The sequence below is a fragment of the Pyricularia pennisetigena genome, chromosome 3 (assembly GCF_004337985.1).
Source record: "Pyricularia pennisetigena strain Br36 chromosome 3, whole genome shotgun sequence".
Lineage (NCBI taxonomy): Eukaryota > Fungi > Ascomycota > Sordariomycetes > Magnaporthales > Pyriculariaceae > Pyricularia > Pyricularia pennisetigena.
Window position 1 is genome coordinate 5,788,940 of NC_043742.1, and position 18,704 is coordinate 5,807,643.

The 18,704-nt window shown below is 49.3% G+C and overlaps 7 protein-coding genes across 7 annotated transcripts in view; 3 read left to right on the plus strand and 4 right to left on the minus strand.

Annotated features, from left to right (window-relative positions):
* PpBr36_03299 (uncharacterized protein) overlaps positions 1–202 on the minus strand; it is a gene marked incomplete at both ends in the record, with an annotated part of 880 nt that extends 678 nt beyond the window's left edge. The window contains one exon of the mRNA XM_029890472.1: positions 33–202. Within this exon, the coding sequence (XP_029752913.1) occupies positions 33–202 (170 nt within the window). The remainder of the gene's footprint in view (positions 1–32) is intronic.
* A 1,231-nt stretch (positions 203–1,433) lies between these two features.
* On the minus strand, positions 1,434–3,836 carry PpBr36_03300 (uncharacterized protein; the record flags this gene model as incomplete). The annotated part of the gene is made up of 3 exons (XM_029890473.1): positions 1,434–2,755; positions 2,850–3,138; positions 3,204–3,836. 3 exons carry the CDS (start codon positions 3,834–3,836, stop codon positions 1,434–1,436), a joined length of 2,244 nt encoding a protein of 747 aa, XP_029753638.1.
* A 530-nt stretch (positions 3,837–4,366) lies between these two features.
* On the minus strand, positions 4,367–4,973 carry PpBr36_03301 (uncharacterized protein; the record flags this gene model as incomplete). Its single annotated transcript, XM_029890474.1, has 3 exons — positions 4,367–4,711; positions 4,785–4,835; positions 4,908–4,973. The coding sequence occupies 3 exons, from the start codon at positions 4,971–4,973 to the stop codon at positions 4,367–4,369; spliced, it is 462 nt and encodes a 153-aa protein (XP_029753639.1).
* Positions 4,974–5,578: 605 nt separating this feature from the next.
* PpBr36_03302 (uncharacterized protein) lies at positions 5,579–5,905 on the plus strand (the record flags this gene model as incomplete). The annotated part of the gene is made up of 1 exon (XM_029890475.1): positions 5,579–5,905. A coding segment is annotated over one exon (327 nt), but the record flags the coding sequence as incomplete, so codon positions are not given.
* Positions 5,906–8,042: 2,137 nt separating this feature from the next.
* PpBr36_03303 (uncharacterized protein) lies at positions 8,043–8,627 on the minus strand (the record flags this gene model as incomplete). Its single annotated transcript, XM_029890476.1, has 1 exon — positions 8,043–8,627. One exon carries the CDS (start codon positions 8,625–8,627, stop codon positions 8,043–8,045), a length of 585 nt encoding a protein of 194 aa, XP_029753641.1.
* Positions 8,628–12,771: 4,144 nt separating this feature from the next.
* On the plus strand, positions 12,772–13,053 carry PpBr36_03304 (uncharacterized protein; the record flags this gene model as incomplete). Its single annotated transcript, XM_029890477.1, has 2 exons — positions 12,772–12,788; positions 12,837–13,053. 2 exons carry the CDS (start codon positions 12,772–12,774, stop codon positions 13,051–13,053), a joined length of 234 nt encoding a protein of 77 aa, XP_029753642.1.
* Positions 13,054–15,976: 2,923 nt separating this feature from the next.
* Positions 15,977–17,760, plus strand: PpBr36_03305 (uncharacterized protein; the record flags this gene model as incomplete). The annotated part of the gene is made up of 2 exons (XM_029890478.1): positions 15,977–16,048; positions 16,150–17,760. The coding sequence occupies 2 exons, from the start codon at positions 15,977–15,979 to the stop codon at positions 17,758–17,760; spliced, it is 1,683 nt and encodes a 560-aa protein (XP_029753643.1).
* Positions 17,761–18,704: the final 944 nt, after the last annotated feature.

Sequence of the window (18,704 nt, forward strand, 5' to 3'; positions counted from 1 at the left end):
GGGGGGAAAGAAAAAAAAGACAAAAAACTTACACAACCAAGGTGCTCCCGATCGAGACCGCCTTGGGCTGAACCACGAAGCTGGGGTTGACATTTGATGTCATATAGACCTTTCTGTAACCCTCGGGCGCCGGCACCAACTGTTGTTGGGCGCAACCCGCAGCGGCCGCAAGGCCAGTTGCAAGAAGAGATTTTGAGAGCATATCTGCCTTTTTCGTTGTCCTTCGTCTCTAGACACTAGAAGGCCTGCTCACTGTCCTGTGGCTAAAGGGGAGGGCGGGGGCTATCAGGCTATCAGGCTATCAAGGGTATGGGTAGCAACCACTTTGTATGATTGTGAACCGGTTCATTGGGAGAGGACACATGCCCATGCTTATGTATGTGTCATATCCTGCCAGTCTCGTTTGTTTGGTGTTTGTCTCCCTGGATGGTCTTATCGAATAAACGTCTCCTGGTTGATATCGACCCTGTGTTACGATGTGAGCTCTCGGCATATAGTTTTGGCTCATAAAAGATTACGGTCGGGTACATGGTGCATTAATTCTTACTCCCATCCTGCATAAATCAATATCGGGACTATGGTGGTTCAACTGCCTAGAGGATAAATCTTCGGCTGTTCTGACTTCCCCTAATTGCTGGGAACGGATTTTCATGACCGGTAAAACATCCCTTATCGGCAGTGGGATCTGGTTAACACACCCAAATGACCAGAGCATAAGAAGTGGACAATTTTGACAAGGCATTTTTTTCATTGCTTCTCAGCTTGATGGGTACACCAAAGGTGGCCCGCAAGCGTTGCCTTTCCTCGAGACTATCTAGCAAGTGGCTGGCAGATCTCACGCCTCATGTCCCAACAACGTGTCGAGAGTCTTTGTTTTATGCCAACCGGCACATACTGCGATATCATTTTTTTCCACCTTCCAGACATTCCCATCAAACCATGTGTGCATAACATGCCAGGTTTGGCTCAGTACAACGAGCCATTCCTTCGATAGTCAAATCGACGGTATCATGTATAATACAGTTTTACCTGCCATTCGATGCATCACGTTTGATAGCTCACCGCACAGCAGTGCACCGTAAGCCTGTGTCGAGAAAAACAGCCCCGATCAAATAAACAAAAAGTAAAAAAAGAAAAAAACGCCATGACGATGCAATGCTGTATATGCACAGGACGAGATGCTTCGGCCCCAATCGTGAGGAGGGGGAAAGAATCTAGAATCAAATGAACGTGAAGAACGCCTCGGCACCAGATACCGTAAAAAATGCTGCAAATATCGTGAAGAAAAAAAAGGGTTAAATGTTACAACGCCACCCCAATGAGGGTGGACAGTGAAATGACGCCAGACGAGGCGCGACCGAGGGCTCCCCGAAGCCTGCCATGCGATCGCAAGCTGCAATCATGCTCAGCTTGGCATGCAAGTAATCTCGCTCCTAGTTGAGAAATTGCATGTGCGAGTGGGTGGGCTCTTGAAGGTTGTGTCCTACGACAGGACGCATTTGTGCCTGACCAGGGATCTGCCGATATGTGGGCGGCATCGGTACTTCTTGACGTGCGTAATGTGCCTGCGCTTGTTGCTGCTGTGCGGAGAGGGTAAACTCTGGTACAATTCCCGTGTGGTACTCGTGTCTTCGGCCCAAGGGCTGGTAATGCATCTGAGCTGGCGCCACCATGGCGGGGTTCGGACCGGAGAGGTGATACTCGTGAAGGCTCGAAGAAGGGGGCGGACAGAGCAGAGTATTTACGTGCCTCACGGGTCGGTAAGGACTTGACCGATGCTGCAGGTAAACAGAGGGCGACTGCGATATTGGGGTGCGAACACCGTGCTGACCATGCGCGAAAGACTCGCTGAGCGGTGATGAATTTCCTAGAGCTGCAGCTGCAGCTGGTGTAAGTGACCCAGGGCTGTGCCGCTTTGTTGGTGTCGCGTAATTTGTCATGGGTGGAAAGCCACCCGGAGCAGAGGTGGTCAGTGGGGTTGACACTGAGGTGGGAACTGAACTCGTCGCCACGTTTCCAGCAAAGTTTGATGCAGTTGTGGTTGAGGGGTACACGGTGGCCATAGCCCTGACACCCGGGACCATCGGAGGGAGGGAGAGAGCCGACTGCTGAATAGGGACGTGGCTGACTACTGAGTTATAGGCTGCCTGAGCTGCATTTGGAGTTGTGTTGACGGTCAGGTTTGGTACGGGCAGACGTAGCGGTTCCAAAGAACCTGCGGGTCTCTGGCGAGCCTGGCTGTACATGTTTGCAGGCTGTGCAGGGATACTCTGAGGGTGCATAGCTACCCTCTTCGAAGGCGGCTCCGTGGGATCCTCGTCGGCGTAGGGGCGTTTGTTAAACCCGTTCCTGGTATCGGGTTGCCCAGATACGGCCGGGCATGTCTGCGGCATAGCTTGGGCTGGCCACTGGTTGTTAGCAGCATAGGTAACATCGTAAGGGCTGCGTGTCGTCGGCGTTGAGTGCAGCGTGGGAGTGAGCACCAGGTGACCAGTTGGTGATCGGATCGAAGCGTTTGCCACCGAGCGTGTAGGTGAAGGTATTGTAATGGGAGAGAGCACTGGCCTGGTTGCTCTCTCGCAGTACTCCCAAAACTTTGAAAGCTTGACCAGCCACTGCTCCCATTGTGCCTTGGAAACCAAGAGGCTGTATCGCATGTTGCTGAGGAACTCCACCTCCATCACATGGATATCCTTCACGGTGATGCCCGAGACCTCCGCCCAGGTCTTGTTTGTGTATGTGTTGTCATCCAAGACTAGCATGAGGCAAGGTTGTTAGCAAACGCATCCTTCGTTGTGAACGCCAGACAACTGAATGTTGATTGGTGAGCATGTGATATTTCTTCTTACATTTGTTACCAAGCATCAGAGCTACTGTCAGGAGGCGATACTCGCTTCCGCGGGCTCCCCTCACATCGGGGACGGTAGTCTTCAACCTGTGTATGAAAAGAAGAGCCAAGAGGATGACATTTTGCGTGACCTGGGTGGTTGAGAGCACACTGTGGACCCATGACTTGAACTCTGGAGTTGGTATCGCTAGGGCGTTCAGACTTGGTACCGGTTCGGAAGGCGACGAAGAGACGAGCTTTTCGGCCAAATGGTGGACGGGGCATGGCTCAAACCAGAAAAAGGTAGTCATCTAGAATAAAGATGTTAACGATTTATTTCCCAGCAGCATGTACATGACCGAGATTGCCAACTTACCTGTGCCGCCAGTACAGACAAGCTGCCGCCCCTTGTGCTGATACACATGGGGATCTCTAGACTTTGTCCGGCCAGGCTGGCAACGTCTTTCTGTGACATGCTAACCTGCGAGGCAACCGTCCCACTCGATTTTGGTGTCGAAGCTCGAGAGGGTTGGGCCACAGCTGTCTGAGGAGCATATGAAACTGTAGCTGTAGCTTGCGTGTGCTGCGACTCCCGAGCAATCGGCTGGGGTTGAGCAACCTGCGAAGGTTGCTGCTGTGACTGTTGAGTGGCCGGCATTTGGTATTCTCGTCCAGACGCTTGGGTTGCGTACTGATGGTATCTTGGGTAGCTATCCAACACAGCCTGCCCATTGCTCACTGACGACCTTGACCTCGGGCCGGAATATCCATTCAGTGAAGGATATGGGTTAGCATCATGCTGGCCAATGTTCGGAGCTTGATAGGTGGTCCCCATATCGTCTGACGGAGGCGTCCTAAGGCCGCTCAGAAGCGGAGCAGCACCTCCAGGACTAGGGTTCTTGGAGGCTTGTGAGATATCTCGTGTGGGGATGGAGGACGACGAGCAGATGGGCGATGGAGGGAATTGGTACGCGAGGGGAGCCAGCTGTCTTGAAGCGCCTGGATACATGAGTGACGGTGGTCGAAGCGGTGCAAGGAGTTTCGTGGGTTATCGAGTCTCTGCCGTTCGGGACCGTTCGCAGATGCGGCAGAAGTTCGCGGGTGATTCTTTGTGTTGGTGGGTTCGGCGTTCGTTCTAAATGAGGCCCGTCTAGCTAGATAGGATAGAATATTGAGTGGCACTTTGATTGCCTCGCTCCATTCCAGCCGGTCAGGAGGGCAGAGACATGTCCAGAACGATGGGCCAGTGAACAAGTCAAAGGCGGCAAGCGAGTGGAGCACAGAAGATGAAGAACGGTTGTTTGTTCTACACCTGACGGGGCTCAATGACAAGGAAGGTCAGGTCGGGGTGAATGGCGGGTTGGTGAGTTCGAGGCGGAAGCGTCTCTTTGGTCTAGGTTCAAGCCCAACTGTTTAAAGGGTCTTTGCTGATCCCAGTCATGTACGGTAGGATCTAAGAGACATGCGTCGAAAAGGTTATGAAGGAAAGATGCCGGTTGTGGTCCAAGAACAACAATGGAGGATTGCCGTGGTGTTTTCTCAAGACGGCGGGAGAGGAGCAGAGAGGACAATTGTTGCCAGTGCCAAGCATGGATGCGGTCCGACAAAAGTAATATTGAGCATGTTCACCGGAAGGGGTGACGAAAGACAAAAAAGCGTCCTCCATATCCACCTCGCATTCACCACGGCGTCCGGAAGAGAACCCATTCCCTTGTCAAGTTCGGGAGGTGGTGGTGGTAACTTCCTGGTTGCGTAGGTCGGTTGAGGGCCCTGCCCCGGTCGCTGTGGAGGAAGGTACAGAGGTACACGAGGCCTGGGCTTGCTGCGCCAAACACCCACCACACACCCAATGCGTCCCGCACTGTGGCTCGCATCGAATCCAATCTGATGGGGTCAGGTCAGGTTCAGGTCGGGGCCCAGCACACGGTACAGTCGGATGGACCGGGCCTACACGTACCCTACCCTCTTTTAATTTTTTTCCAGCACTACAATGTATGTACGAAAGTACCTACGTATCTTGGATAATAATAAAGAATAATAACAATAACAATAAAAAAAAGACCCCCCCCCCCAAGCCTACATGCCCCCGACAGGGGTCCTTTCTGTCTCTTCTGTGTGGCTGCCAGTCCGTACCAGGCGGGGCCATTTCACACGTTAGCGCAGTGGCCGGTCTGTTGCTTGCTGCTTCCTTCCTGGTTGTCCCTCACGACTTATTACCATACTATCCATGCCCGCTAGCGCCGCCTCGTTGGTTGATGCACTTGTGTTTCTGTTGCTGGTCTGATTGGATGAAGTCCACCTGGGCAATTCGAGCGGCATCGCCTAGGTCAGGATGGGTACCTTTGTGGGAGTAACAGCAGCAGCAAACAAGCACAACAAAGCACAGTCATTTCTTTTCGCTGATTACACACACTCATACAACTCACACGACAGGAATCTGCTTGGGTACATGCGTAGTGTAGTGTCTGGCTGCAAGGAATTGATGAGTACAATATATAGCTCATTTCCCATGTTTTGTTCTATATGAATAGAGTCTCATTTTCTTTGCCTAGCACATATTTCGGCCCACGTCTAGTTTCGATATTTTAGAATTCTTTTTGTTTGGGGTTTTGTTTCTTCGTCATTTCGAAGTCTTCCAGACACAAAAAAAAAAAAAAAATCCACACATCTCCTGTCATCATCATCATCCAATACAGTTCGCCGCTTGTACCGTAGTAGTAGCCATGACCCTTCGTTTACTTTTTTTCGCCTTTTTTTCTTTCTGCCTTTTTTTTTCTGCCCCCTTCCTGGTCAGCCAAGCGATCAGGCGGCCAAGTGGTGCCAAAAAGCCTAAGCAGCCCGGGCGGCGTAACCTTTAATGCAGAAGTCATACACACAAATGAAAGTGGGGGACAAGCGACATGCCACCTTCCTGCTCAAACTCCGCTGGTACGAAGCCGAGACGGAGGAAGCACGTACACATGGACGTTGGACGGTCAGTCGAGTGATAAAAGTGGGGTTGATTGTGGCTCGCACAGTACGGACAGGCGATGGCAGCCCGGCCCAGAACCAACGAGACCAGACCAAAACCAAACCTGACCAAGAAGCACACACAAAGCACAGGGGACAGGGGGGAGGGGGTTCGCCGATTTTGACATTAAAGGATTCAAACCTAGGCGCAGGCTGGAGTAGCTTCTTTTGCATTTTATTTTAGAATATCGGGCATTTGGGCTTGTTTCTTAACATCAACCAGGAACATCTCTTACAGTACCTAAGGAATTACTTGCTTGCAGTCCCTAGTAGCTTTTGGTCTGGTCTGCGTCTGGTAACTTTTTTTTTCTCCCGTCCTCGTTTTCTGCTTTGTGCTTTCTTTTCTGTTGTCGTAGCCTGGTCTGGTCCGTTGTCTTGGTCTGCCTAATTGTAAAGTATGCAGTAGGGGAGGAGTAAAAAAGCAGCAGGAAGCAGTCGGGAGATACGACACAGGTTACGCGCAATGCTGCACACCCTTCGGAGTACAAACTGTCCGTGGCGGCACCACTCAGGCTTCGTCCATTCCTAGCCTGCGACATGGAGATAAAGACAAAGAAGACAGGACACTGACGGGCCAATTCTGACCTTGTAGATTTATCAATTTACTGTAGTTCCGCCCAGCACCTAAAACAGATCGAATTTCAATTGATTGGTTATTACTCAAGAGGTGCTTGGCATGCCCCAAGTTACCCAAGCAAAAATCGAGAGCAACGAGCCCCTCTTTATTATTAATGTACTGCAAGATGGATAGAGAGAGAGAGAGAGATAAAAAAAAAGTTACGGTACATACATCCCTTCCCATGGTCAAAACCCTTTATCCAGGCAAGGTCTAGGTTGCCGACTCGTCCTCATCCCTTTTAGCCATCCGTCGACCGCACTCAACCTAGCTGTGAAGGTAGGTCCTGGGTTTCGCGTAAGATGCAGTACAGTGTATATAATAGTATGTCTGTGGATTTTCCCTCCTGACACGCGGACGGATTTATCCATTTCGTATTTAATCTAGTCGGCTTTCGGAATCCCAATCATCGTGTTGGCATCTCACGTTGCTTAGTATTTCAGCCAAGTCTCGCGCCTTGCTATGGTATGCTTGCAGAGAGGGGGTTTAAAGGGATAGTCAGGTGCTACTAAGGCGAAATGGATGGTGTCTGTGCAAAAAAGAAACACAGGAGTCCACAGACATAGCCCAGCCCCTTTCAATCCCTTCCAGATCCTTCATACGGAGGGAAGGGGCTCGATGGATGAAAATAGAGCACACACACACACACACACACACACACACACTGTGCTCGGTTCCTCACTTTGATCAAGAATACTACATTCCAGCGCTAGTAAGCATACTGCGGTTCAATCTGACCAACCACAAGTGCTCTTATGTGCTATTCTTGCGACGAACTAGGCAGGTATAGTATGGTGGGTTCTATTTCATGAGGAGATAGGGTGCTAGTCGCTCGCAAAGCGTCAGATTAATATCTTTTTTTTTATGATCCTAAACAAGACAGGGAATTGTAACAACAAAACTTATTGATCTTCTACCCAGACAGAGTCGATGTGGATTGTTGCATGGCACGGCAATCTCATGGATGATATGTCAGCTCGCCCAGCCGGCCCCCTCTCCTTTACCAGGTTGTTCAGGGTACCTACGGGATTGTTTTCGTTTGTTTTTTTGGCGATGCGTCCGCCCATTCATATCGCCCAGCCCATTTCGCCTGTGTTGTGCAGGGGGCTTTTGCGGCGGAGTTGTACAGTGCGATTTGGTAAGCCGCGGGCCATTATTAGGAAGCAGGACCCAAACCACAGATCAGGCTGCAACCCCGGGATGCAGCAGACGGCTTTTTTTTATGTGTACTGTTCCGGTTTCACGGGATGCACTCGGCGCGACACTTTTCTGCCATGCCCAAGTCTTGGGTTCACTTTTTCTGTCTGGTCCGACAGGGTTTTAGTTACTTTATTTTGCTCATAGTTCGGATACTATATGTGCACTGGTTGTTGCTGCAGGTCTTTCTGCATCCAGCCTTGCTGATTTTGCCTAGCTCGAGTGACGACAGCAGCAGAGTTAGTACACTGCTGTGCTGAAGCGAATTTCAATCCATGAAAATGCTTATTTATATTGCCTTGCAGTGGAAATATTGGGGTTGCGGTTTTATGTCATGGTACCATTCCTACAGTATTTGAGGCACAAAGGCTCGTGAAAATATACAAATAAGTTCTAAAACTGTTTTGGCTCAGGCTTCTTCATCGCCAAACACCTTTCCAGTTTCTTTCTTGGCACCATTGGCTTTTTATAAAGGGGATTTTCTATATACCCGCCAATAAGCAATCCATGATAGACTACATCCTTTCCCAGTGGCGCCCATCCTCTGATGTTTGAGTTATTGACGTTACTGTATAGGTTTTCGACATCAGATTTGGATGGTGAGAAATTATCTTGGTCAACCATGTAAATATAGGCGTCTTCTTCAGGGTGCCGCTTCTTCCACTCGCGATAACCATCGCGAATCCTCTTCCACGGCTTTAAATCTATCGGGTCAAATGTTTCGCCAGGGAGCTCAGACTCTTTGCCGTAAGAGTCATAGCAAATAAAACCGCGGCAACCTTGGATAACTCCAGGAGGGCGATAATCAAACACAAAAACGGTGTTGGGGTGTTCGTCCGGAAATCTTATACTGGGGGGTGGGAGTACCTCATGGTTGCTAGTGGAAACGGAAGACGAAACGCCTCCGCCAGCGATAGTGAGGGTTGCAACCGCATTGCCCAGGGAAAAGGTGAAAGTAAAAAATGAGGAGCAACGCATTTTCCTCATAAGATGGCGGGGTTTAACACATGAGTAGGCGGTACAAATGTAGATCCAAGAAGCTATAATGAACAAATCGTAGTAAAAAAGTGTTCATAATTGAAAATTTTGCAAACTAGGAAAACCCAATACTTTATAAACAAACAGCTTTGCTGTGAGCCTTGAAATTGGTAATTGTACAAGAAAATTCTTGGTTTAAATAACAATTATCAGGCATACGCCGGTTTAACCTGCCACAAATTAGCACAAATTAATATACAATATTCTAAAAAAAGGGAGGCAGAAGATAAGTTTTCAAAAAACAACACATCTAGATAACCCAGATATGATTATCCAAGGGCAAGCAAACCTTGCTAGCCGCAAGGTCTCGGATACGCCGTCGTCGGCAATGCCTAAATGCTCTAAAACCCAGCAGTACATTTGGCTGGTTTGCTACAATTTGTTTTCTTGTTAAAAATGGGCTCCGTCCTCTCGGTGCATGTCACTACCACTGCCTGCTTGCTTCGATTGTTTGCGTCACCTTTGTCATACTCTGCATATCGTCTGTGGTTGAGCCGTGTTGATCGAGGACGGATCTGCCGAAGGCCCTCGGCTTTTTTTTTTTCTTCTCTTTGTTTTTCTTGTGTTTTGTTCTTCTCCCACCCCTCGCTTTTTAAACCAGGTGTGGGTATTAAATTTATTCACTTCCCAGCATCCGCCAGTGGCACAACTCATGCCAGCTGATACAGACCCCTTTTACAATCCTACTATGGTAATTAATCGACTCCTTCCCCGCCAATATTGGGTCTTTGTTGGCTTGATCAAATGTGGTTTTGATTGATGGACAAGTTTCGTGGAATGAAAGCCGGTACACCCGCTCGTTTAAGATCCAAGGGATTCAGCACAGGGAGAGAAAAAAAAGATGCATTTTTTATTTTTTACTCCAAATCTACCTAGCTCGGTCTCTGGTTTGTACACAGTGCAAATACGCGGGCCCAGGCATTAATCACTGCTCAGGCCTGCCTGCTTTTTTGTCTTGAGTGTCGTGGGTTGTTTGCTGCTGGTCCTTCTGGTGATCTGTTTGTCTCGTCTTTTCTGGACCAACAACTTCCTTGTTATGTGGCGTTAATTTTCCCACCAAGAAAGCGAGACCACTGTGTGCTGTCGGGGCGGCCTTGAATCCCTCCCATTCCGCACGGTTCAAAACGTGCTGTGATAAAAAGGCAATGTTTCACAGCCCGCCCACCGACCGAATGAGCCCAAATCACGGGCTGGGTATACTACACAGTGAAGGCGACCGAAACGCAGCATGAGGCACGGATCCAATCAAAATGCCCGACAGCTCGGCGTACACCGCTGTCATGCCATTTAGCTTAGCGAGGCAGTGAAAGTGATTCTCGATGGCAAACAATCGCGAGATCTCAATCCTTGGATTATGAGGCCTGACAGTGACTCGACCTTGGCCTATGCCGGGTCATGCACTAACGTTTCTTTGGCTTTCTTTCTTTTTTGATTGCAATGCTGCAGCGTGAGGAGTCACAATCGGGGCGTGTGTAGTTGCAATTCACTGTACATATATCGTAGTCGTAACCTTGTCACTGGGGGTTTTTTTTGTCTATTTTTCGCGCTTGACCGTATGGGGGCTAAAAGTGCCGCCTCCTTATTGTCCAACCAGTGACAACTCTAAACTTCAGAGGATACCGTAGATCCAGCCAACGACACGAGCAGATGAATAATTACCACAGCCGGTCCTTCCGTTGTAAACTCACCCCAGCTGGAAATCAAGGACTTGTTTTTGCTGCATATTGGCGAGGGAAAGACGGTGGGTCTCTGCCAGAAGCGGTAAATGGTGCCCAGTGGTGATCTATTCTGTCTGGTGTTGGGAAGCCGTTAATCCGAAGCGGCAAGAACCAAGCAAATCCACCCGCCAGGGCGGCACAGTCTCGTTTGCTTTGATGTCCCTTGCGGAATCCTAAACGCTTTGTACTTTGGTAATACTACCTTTGGGCTTTGTAAGGTTGGTCTCGGGAATACGTATTTCTGCTCCACCGTGAAAAATGTAGCACTGATTCAGTGCCCCTTTCGAGGTGACGAAGACTATCGATTAACCTGGCAAAGAGAAACGCCTTCGCTCTTATTACCTAAAGTAATACTGCGGAGTAGGTACATGTGGTTACATCGCGAAAGCACCTTAGTCTACTTACCCTATGAAGCGCCTGCCCTAGACATGTACTACCGTTCGCTATTGGATCTTTTCAAACCCACCACCATTTCCCGTTTTCTACGACGCAAATATTGTCGCCTTACTAACTCAGTCAAGAGTCAGCAAACCAGAGTTTAACTTACAGAGGCAACAGAGGGCCCGGACATGTGTATAGTCTTGATAAGCAAGTACCTCATCCGACAAAAAAGCAGGTATCAGATTCACCAAATCCATGACCTGAGCATGCAGTCAGTGGCCCACGCCCGCCGCTCGCTCACACACACACACACACACACAGGCCATAAAAGACCCGCGTTCGCGTTAATTGATTTTTTTTACCGTTTTAGATGTTTCGCGTCACAGACCCCTTGAGCCCCCCTGGACTTGGTTCGATGAGCAAGCCCTTGGTATTGGCCGCAACCCTGCTCACCTAATGTCGGTCTACAATTCTGGAACCTAACGGCAGAGAGACAGACATGCAAATTGCGGAGACGTATCAGCCTTGGTTTACTACTGGCATAAGTTCACAAGTTACTCCGTAAGCTAAGGCTTTTTTTTTTTTTTTTTTTTTTTTTTTTTTTTTTTTTTTCAGGTATTGTCCTTCCTTGTGGCTTCGATTGGTAGCATTCTGGATTGAACAAGAATTCGCATCCCTTCCATCAATTTCCTGGCCACCCCTCAATTAGCCTCGTATGTGGCACTTTCCTCGTACGGACATGGGTGCCCAGCAACCAAGTAGCCAGACAGATCGACTCGAGATGAAGATGGGACAACAATAATAGCGCTATGGCTTTTCCCTTTTCTATCAATCCCTGACCCGACCGCCGACCGACCTTTTGCTATCCGCCTTTTTCTTGGTACCACGAGAGCGGCTTGACATGTTACCCTCGTTGTCAAATGGACCCAAGAGCTCAAAAAGACACCCATCACTTTTTTTTTTTTTTGCACTGTGTCGGATGTTGATCTGGTGGGCCGGTTAGACTGGTCCGGATCTAGCTAAAAACAACAATGAATTCTCAGCACGCTGGGTAACTATGGTAAGGTACCTAATTACAGTACAGCGCGGCAGGAAATAAAGGCAGAAGAAGAAAAATAAAGACAAAGCAACCCCATGGCATTTACCCTCAAACGGCTGTCAAATTTGGGAGTAAAATGCTGCGACATGAGACCCAAGCTTGCATTCAATTTACCATTTCCCCACCTAGCAAGCGACCACTTCACAAGTCCCAAATGGCAAATTTTAACAGCTGCCGCTATTACCTCTCCCTCTGACTCTTGACTCTCATCTTTCTGCCCTCAGTAAATCTCCCTAGAAGGTAGGTTGCCGCGGAAGTCTCTACAGTGGCTCCATCCATGCCGCTCACTCCCATCCTTGAAAAAGTTTTAGACCCCCGGCGGGCGTTGCATTCAAAAGCGAGTCCACCGAAGCCGATGGTCGCTGGCTCCGGGCGAAAAAAGAAAAAAAAAAAAAAAAAAAAAAAAAAAAAACCTGCCTTGTCATTCATCCAAATCCGCCTCTGGTGTTGCATGCCCATGACAGGTAGATTGTGGGTGATGACGCCTTGTTATTTGCTACTACGGGGCCCTTACTTCTTTTCCTTTCTTCCATGTGCCAGGATCCTCCGACCGGATACTCCTCTATTAGCGTGCGGCGTCAAACACACGAGTTACTGACGATCATAATCGGACTGGAAATACATCCACAGACTCCTCTTTCTCATCTAAAGTTTTTTTTATCCTCTTTCGCCCCCGCTCTGCCTTCTGCAGGCCAGCTTAAAATGAATAAACCAAACATGTCGTGTGTGGTGTGGCCTTTTGTATCCGAGTGGTCGTTCCACCCGCCCCTTGTTCCGTTCAGCGCATGACTGACAACGATAGCTGAATCTGGTGGGTTATTCGGCTAGCATTCAATATATAGTACAGTACAAAAGACAAATCCCAAAGCCTTGCACGAAATTGTGCATGGGCCCAGACGGACAGAAACTCAGTCGCCGGATTGTCTACAAAAGACTGGATGGCTCTTGCAGCCGATGCACTCAAGCTGTGGCACGGCGTACACCGCCCTGCGATTTCCGAGCCTCTGCATCGCAAGGCAGCCGGACCTTGCACAAGGAGAGATGTGATATGATACGCATGGAGGAGAAGAAAAGTCTCTTGGTAATGTATTTTATTTTATTTTTTTCTCATCCTGTGCAGCAGATCACCAGGAGGTTGCCTGTCTTGCCAATGAGGGACCGGCGGTGATCAGCGGAAAGAAAATGAAATAAAATAACAATCAACTGGTCCTATCCCACCACACCGCACATCACACGAGCTTTTTTGGGGGGGCCCCCCTATACTCCGTACAGGAGGTTTCAAAGAACCTAAACAGCCACACGCTCACTACACACCCCTCGCATCGTCCTGTCTTACCAAGGGCAACGAAGGCAAGGCAGGCTAGTCGCCACCACCTAGTTACCTACCTAGGGTAGCTTTTTGGGCCAGTAGGGAGCCGCTGTCCAGCCGCTTTTTTCTGTTTCCCCATCCTGATGACACTAACTGGAGGAAGGCCCTGCAATGGAACACCACCACCTCCTGCTCAACAAAGCGCCCCAAGCACCCACCCGACGATAGAGTCACTGTTTTTTTTTCCTCCAAATTTTCTTGCTGGCGGAGTAGGAAACTAAAAAAAAAAAAAAAAAAAAAGACTCAAGATTTTTTTTCTGCATTTTCGAGCAGGGATTATCGCGCACGTAAGCTCACCGTATCATTTGCCTTTGTGGACATTGTGCCGCCGATAAGTTTGCAATACATGCTCGGCGGCATCAAAAGACAGACAAAAAAAAAAAGATAAGCACAACTCTACTGCGTAACCTTCTTGTCTGGTCTGTTGTCATGCAAACGCAAAACGAGTCAACGCCAAGAACAAGCTGTTTGTGGCCTTTTCTCAGCTGACCCAGAAAGATGTTTCCAAAAGCCATCGCTGAGGGTGCTGGGTAACCAATCGCTGAATGTTATCTACCTCAAAGTTCCCTAACTCCAGGAAACCATCAGCCATGTAAGTGGACGAATGGGTTTTAATTTGCCAGCCCAGCCATAAAAGCGGCGTTTTCTCCCACGATACGTAATCAATATTGATCCTGCCGTCGTGCACCTAAAGGGTAGTGCAATGTAGATGGAGGAGGTGCGGCATAGCGGCTGTTCCATCCAAGCGGACTACGGAGCATAGCTGAATCCAAGTGGCAAAGCCGCTAGCTAGACTGAACTGACTCCTACTGCATACTGCACATGTGCACCTTGGTACGTCTCCCTTGCCTTGCTTGACGATTATTTTATTTTATTTTATTTTATTGTCCCTCGTCGTTGTGGTCTAACACAAAGCTTCTTTTCGCCATCCCATCTCCTAGAATTGCGTATATTGGCGTACAGCTTTTTTTTTTATAGAGTGGGCGGGAAAGGGCAAAGTTGTCATTAGTGTCACCGCATTAGTCGTCTCAGAGGTAACAAGGTCGGTTGCCTGACGACGAGCATATCAGGAACATGGGAATGCAGGCCGGCGGCGGGAAACCTGTCGGCCGGGCCCATTGAAGATTTTTCTCGGGTTGTCCAATTTGCCCGTCGGGATCGGATGTCTTCAAGAGAAAATAGAAAAGAAGAAAAAGAAATGGATCGAAACCAAAAAAGCAATAGATAAAATCAGATCCGCGCGCTACGTGACTCTTTCTTTTTCTCGGAGACGGCCTGCGATCCCTTCCCCAAGGATCTAGAGGGCTCCGGCGACTTGCTGATAGGCTCACATGTTTGGGGAGTAAGGTCCGACATACTATCCCGGCTTTAGGTGGAGGTGATTATTAGTCCAGTATCAAAACATGCTTTGCATATCTTTTTTTTTTCACATTATCCTTTTCAGCGGTTGTTTGAGGAAACATACCGCGGTTTACCTTAATGACCTCTATGTACCTGCTATACTTTGTAATATGCCATGACCATGTCCCTGATCAATAGTAAACAGCTACCCCGCATGCGGTTGGGGCGGGGCGAGGCTGCTGACATCAGCCTATTTTGGCCCTAGATAAGCCTCTCTCGTTTTTTTTTTCGACTTGAGAAACTTTACTGGTTGACTGCCATTGATTGGTTGCATGCAGGTCGTCGTCGACCGAAGCCTTGGGCTTGTCTTTTGTGACGAGCTGATGACATTTGCTGACCATAATCTGTTCCAGATGTCGAGGGACCACGCGGATCAAGCACATCATTGGGACCTTGGTCCTCAGTGAAAGCCTAAGGATGCAGGCATCTTGGCTGTTGTTGTACTCCGTGGCAACAAACTACGTTGCTACCTCGTAAAAAGACCAAGAAAAATTTACGCCTTTCCGTAGTTGGTTCCAAGTAATTTCGGATCAGGTAATCTGCCCCGATTCACGCACTTGTGCTGGGCTAGCTTGTTGTGCCATGTACAGCATTGCCTATGTGTGCTACCAATAACGTTTATGTCATCGACCTCCTGAGAAGGCTTACAGGGAATCATTATAGTGTCAGCAATGTGGGATGTTGATGGCTGTTATGCAAGTGATTCCATCTGTCTATTCATGCGCTTTTTACATATCCATATCAGGGCAGTCGGTAAAAGATTGCCCCGATTTCTTACTCTGTTTGTTACGCAAGGGTTTGCGTAAAGTTGCTGATGCCTATCTTTGGTTATGGAGCACATCAACATGTCATGTTCTTTGCTATACTTGCCTAGGAAGGATTTGGTGATTTTTATATATATACATATATATATATATATATATTCTGACGTGTTAAACATCGATGACATGAGCTGATATGTCCACGATAGAGACTGCTGCCACTTGCTCGGTAGTCAAGTCCAAATATCTCTCAAAATATTTTTTGCTCACTCGCCAAGACGATGACCCGCCACTGGGGTTAGAGTAACACATACACAGCCACATAAACAATGATCACGGAGGTCTGCCCGATCTAGTTATCACAACTCCTTGGACTTCCTCGGTATATTAACGACTCTTCATGTCTTTGCATATGCCGAGGTTCTGATTTTGATGGCCTCACGGATCCCAGTGCTGTGATAAAACCCCAAATTCAGCATTTCGTACGTGTGGATACACAAAATCTCCATAGTTCCTGTTTTGCTATTTAGGCCCACATCAGGCGCCAAGTCATTTGAACGATGGTGATGAAGAGGAAAGCACACAGCAAGTCGCGCAACGGGTGTAGGAATTGCAAAAAGCGACACGTCAAGGTCGGTATTGCTTGTCTCTAGTGTTTGTACGTATCCATGAAGAAGAAGAAAAAAAAATATTAAGCTGATGAAAAAGTCGGTGACTCACACACATCGACCAGTGTGACGAACAAGGACCGCCGTGCCTCAACTGCGTGGTTCGGGAGACGCAGGATACTTGTACATATGCTCAACCGCCGCAGCAGCAACAAACAAGGAGCTCAGCATCAACCCTCTCGCCGGGGTTTGTGACACCCGATGGGACCCACAACTGCACCGCCGGCGGTAGGCCGCCAAGGATACCGGTGTCGCCCGCGGGGAGATTCCTCTCCCCTTCGTCCTCCGGGTCGTCGTCGTTGACGTCGTCCGCATCCGAAACAGCGGCGGCCGACGCCCGGCGGCTGATGGACGTGGAGCTCATGCACAGGTGGTCGACCATCACGTACAAGTCGTTCGTATCGATTGCTGAGGACCGCTATTATCTCCAGACAGAGGTGCCGCTGGCAGCGTTCAAGCACGAATATCTGCTGAACGGCATACTGGCCCTGACGGCTCTGGAAAAGGCCTTGACCGAGGCGACGGACAGCACCCCTCCTGCAGACGACGAGGTGGTGGACGAAGCACACGTGCCGCTGACCGTTTCAGACTCAGTCGGTTCTCTTGAGAGGCCCAGCGAAGAGGTCAGAACTTATGTCCGCGCGGGCTTGGACTATTATGGCAGAGCGATCCGGGCATTCAGGGAAAAACTGTGCGGTATACTTGGGCCGGAGGACCAGCATCCTCTGTTTTTCATGGCGATGTTAGCACCGCTCATCAACCTAATCATACCGCGATCTCTCAAGTTGCTAAACCAAGAAAGAGCTGAAGGGGGTAAAGATTCTTGGAGTGGTGGTCGTATTGACAGCGGGGACTCGCAGGCGCACAGCTCAATTGCACAGGCGTTGGGGATATTCGAACTGTTCCACGGGTTGAGTTCCATCATGAGGATGGACTGGGGTGGCATACTCAACAGCCCTGCCGGTCCATCAATAACCGCAGCCCTCAAACTCGGCCCGCCAGACGTCCACTCGCTTGATCCAGACACGAACAAGGCCCTGAACACGCTCATGGCCGTAGCGGCCTCGCTCGCATCATCAACCAACAACGCAGCAGCCGGTCAGGACCGGACAGACCAGGAAGACGTCAAGCAGGGATCCAGGGCCATCACAGCGCCTGTGGAAGAGCTCTTGGCGGTCGCCGACTTCGACAGCCTCCACGACGGGCGTCTCTCGGGCTCGATCCCCGAGCCGCAGCCCAGCCTGGCGACCAAGTCTGTCGCACTGGAGCTCAGCGGCGAGGTCCCCCAGCGCACCAAGGCCGAGCAGCGGCGCGACATGTACATGAACGAGGTGTTTTACCTGCGGTACTGCTTCGCCGAGACGCAGCGGGCGGCGTACAAGTTCTCGGGCCTGGGGTGGCCGTGCATGGGTGGACACGAGTTCACGCGCGCCCTGGCACGCAGGGAGCCGTTTGCCCTGCTGCTCCTTGCCTTTTGGGGCGTCCTCATCGGCCGCGAGAGCAACTCGACCTGGTGGACGGGCTCCATCGGGGCGGACCTGGTCGCCGAAATCTCAGAGGCCCTCGTCCTCCTCGAGATGAGGGGCCAGCTTGGGGATGGCTTTGCGAGCATGCCCGAGTGGAGGGCCAGTGTGTCGTGGACGAGGACGCAGATCGGGCTCACGGCGATTTCGTAGTGGTTAGCTTTGTGTGTCGCGGCCGAAAGCGGCACTTAGTGCCGCTTTTGTTAGAATTATGTTCTGACGTGGTCTCTTTTTTAATATCACCACTCTAGCGAGTTAATGTCATCACTCATTGATTCCGGATTAGACGTTTGGAAGGCATTAGATATGCGAAAGTCGGCCATTTGGCGGCGCGCGCCATGGCCAGTCTTTGTTAACCGTCGATGGATTAATAATGATTATCTTGAGAGGTCAAGATTACCACTATGGGCCAGTATCTTGAGTTTCATGTCATCGACAAACTTGATGCCGATGGGCTTGAGTTTCATTATGGGATTGCTCATTGCAGGAGAAACCAGTAACCCAGATGATAAATATTGATTTGCACACAGTGTCTACGAATATCACATATCTAAAATTTTGTAGATGAAAATCAGGTAGGAGGTTTCGATTCGTCACTCTCGCATATTGGTTTTGCTATTGCAGAAGAACTGTTGCAGCCATACGAATTTCCTACGTATATGAGCGAAATGGTGCTTTGAGTTTCAAGGTAGAGCTAAATCACTAGGAATTGACAGCAATCGGGTTTGGTGTCATAAGGAACTTGGGCATAAATAGTTTTCGAAGCGGTCCACACTGCGACACTGCGGACATAATACTGGATTGTCATGTGTACCTACATATTTTATTCTAAAAAGAGCCTCGTACCATACTAGTACACGCGAGGGCTAAAATAACAACATATCTATGGAACGGCCAGGAAATAATTTGCCAGCTGGTCAGCATCACAGTCCGCCGTGGTGTTTAACGCGAAAGACGCGATGTCAACTGAACGAACAGCAAAATCCGCTTTCATTTGTGGGGCCGAGAATAAACCACATTGGCGGCGATCTTTTCTTGGCCATGCCTTAAAGCTCGCACGACCTTGATTGCCCAATAAGAATTTCTCTTTTAAAATG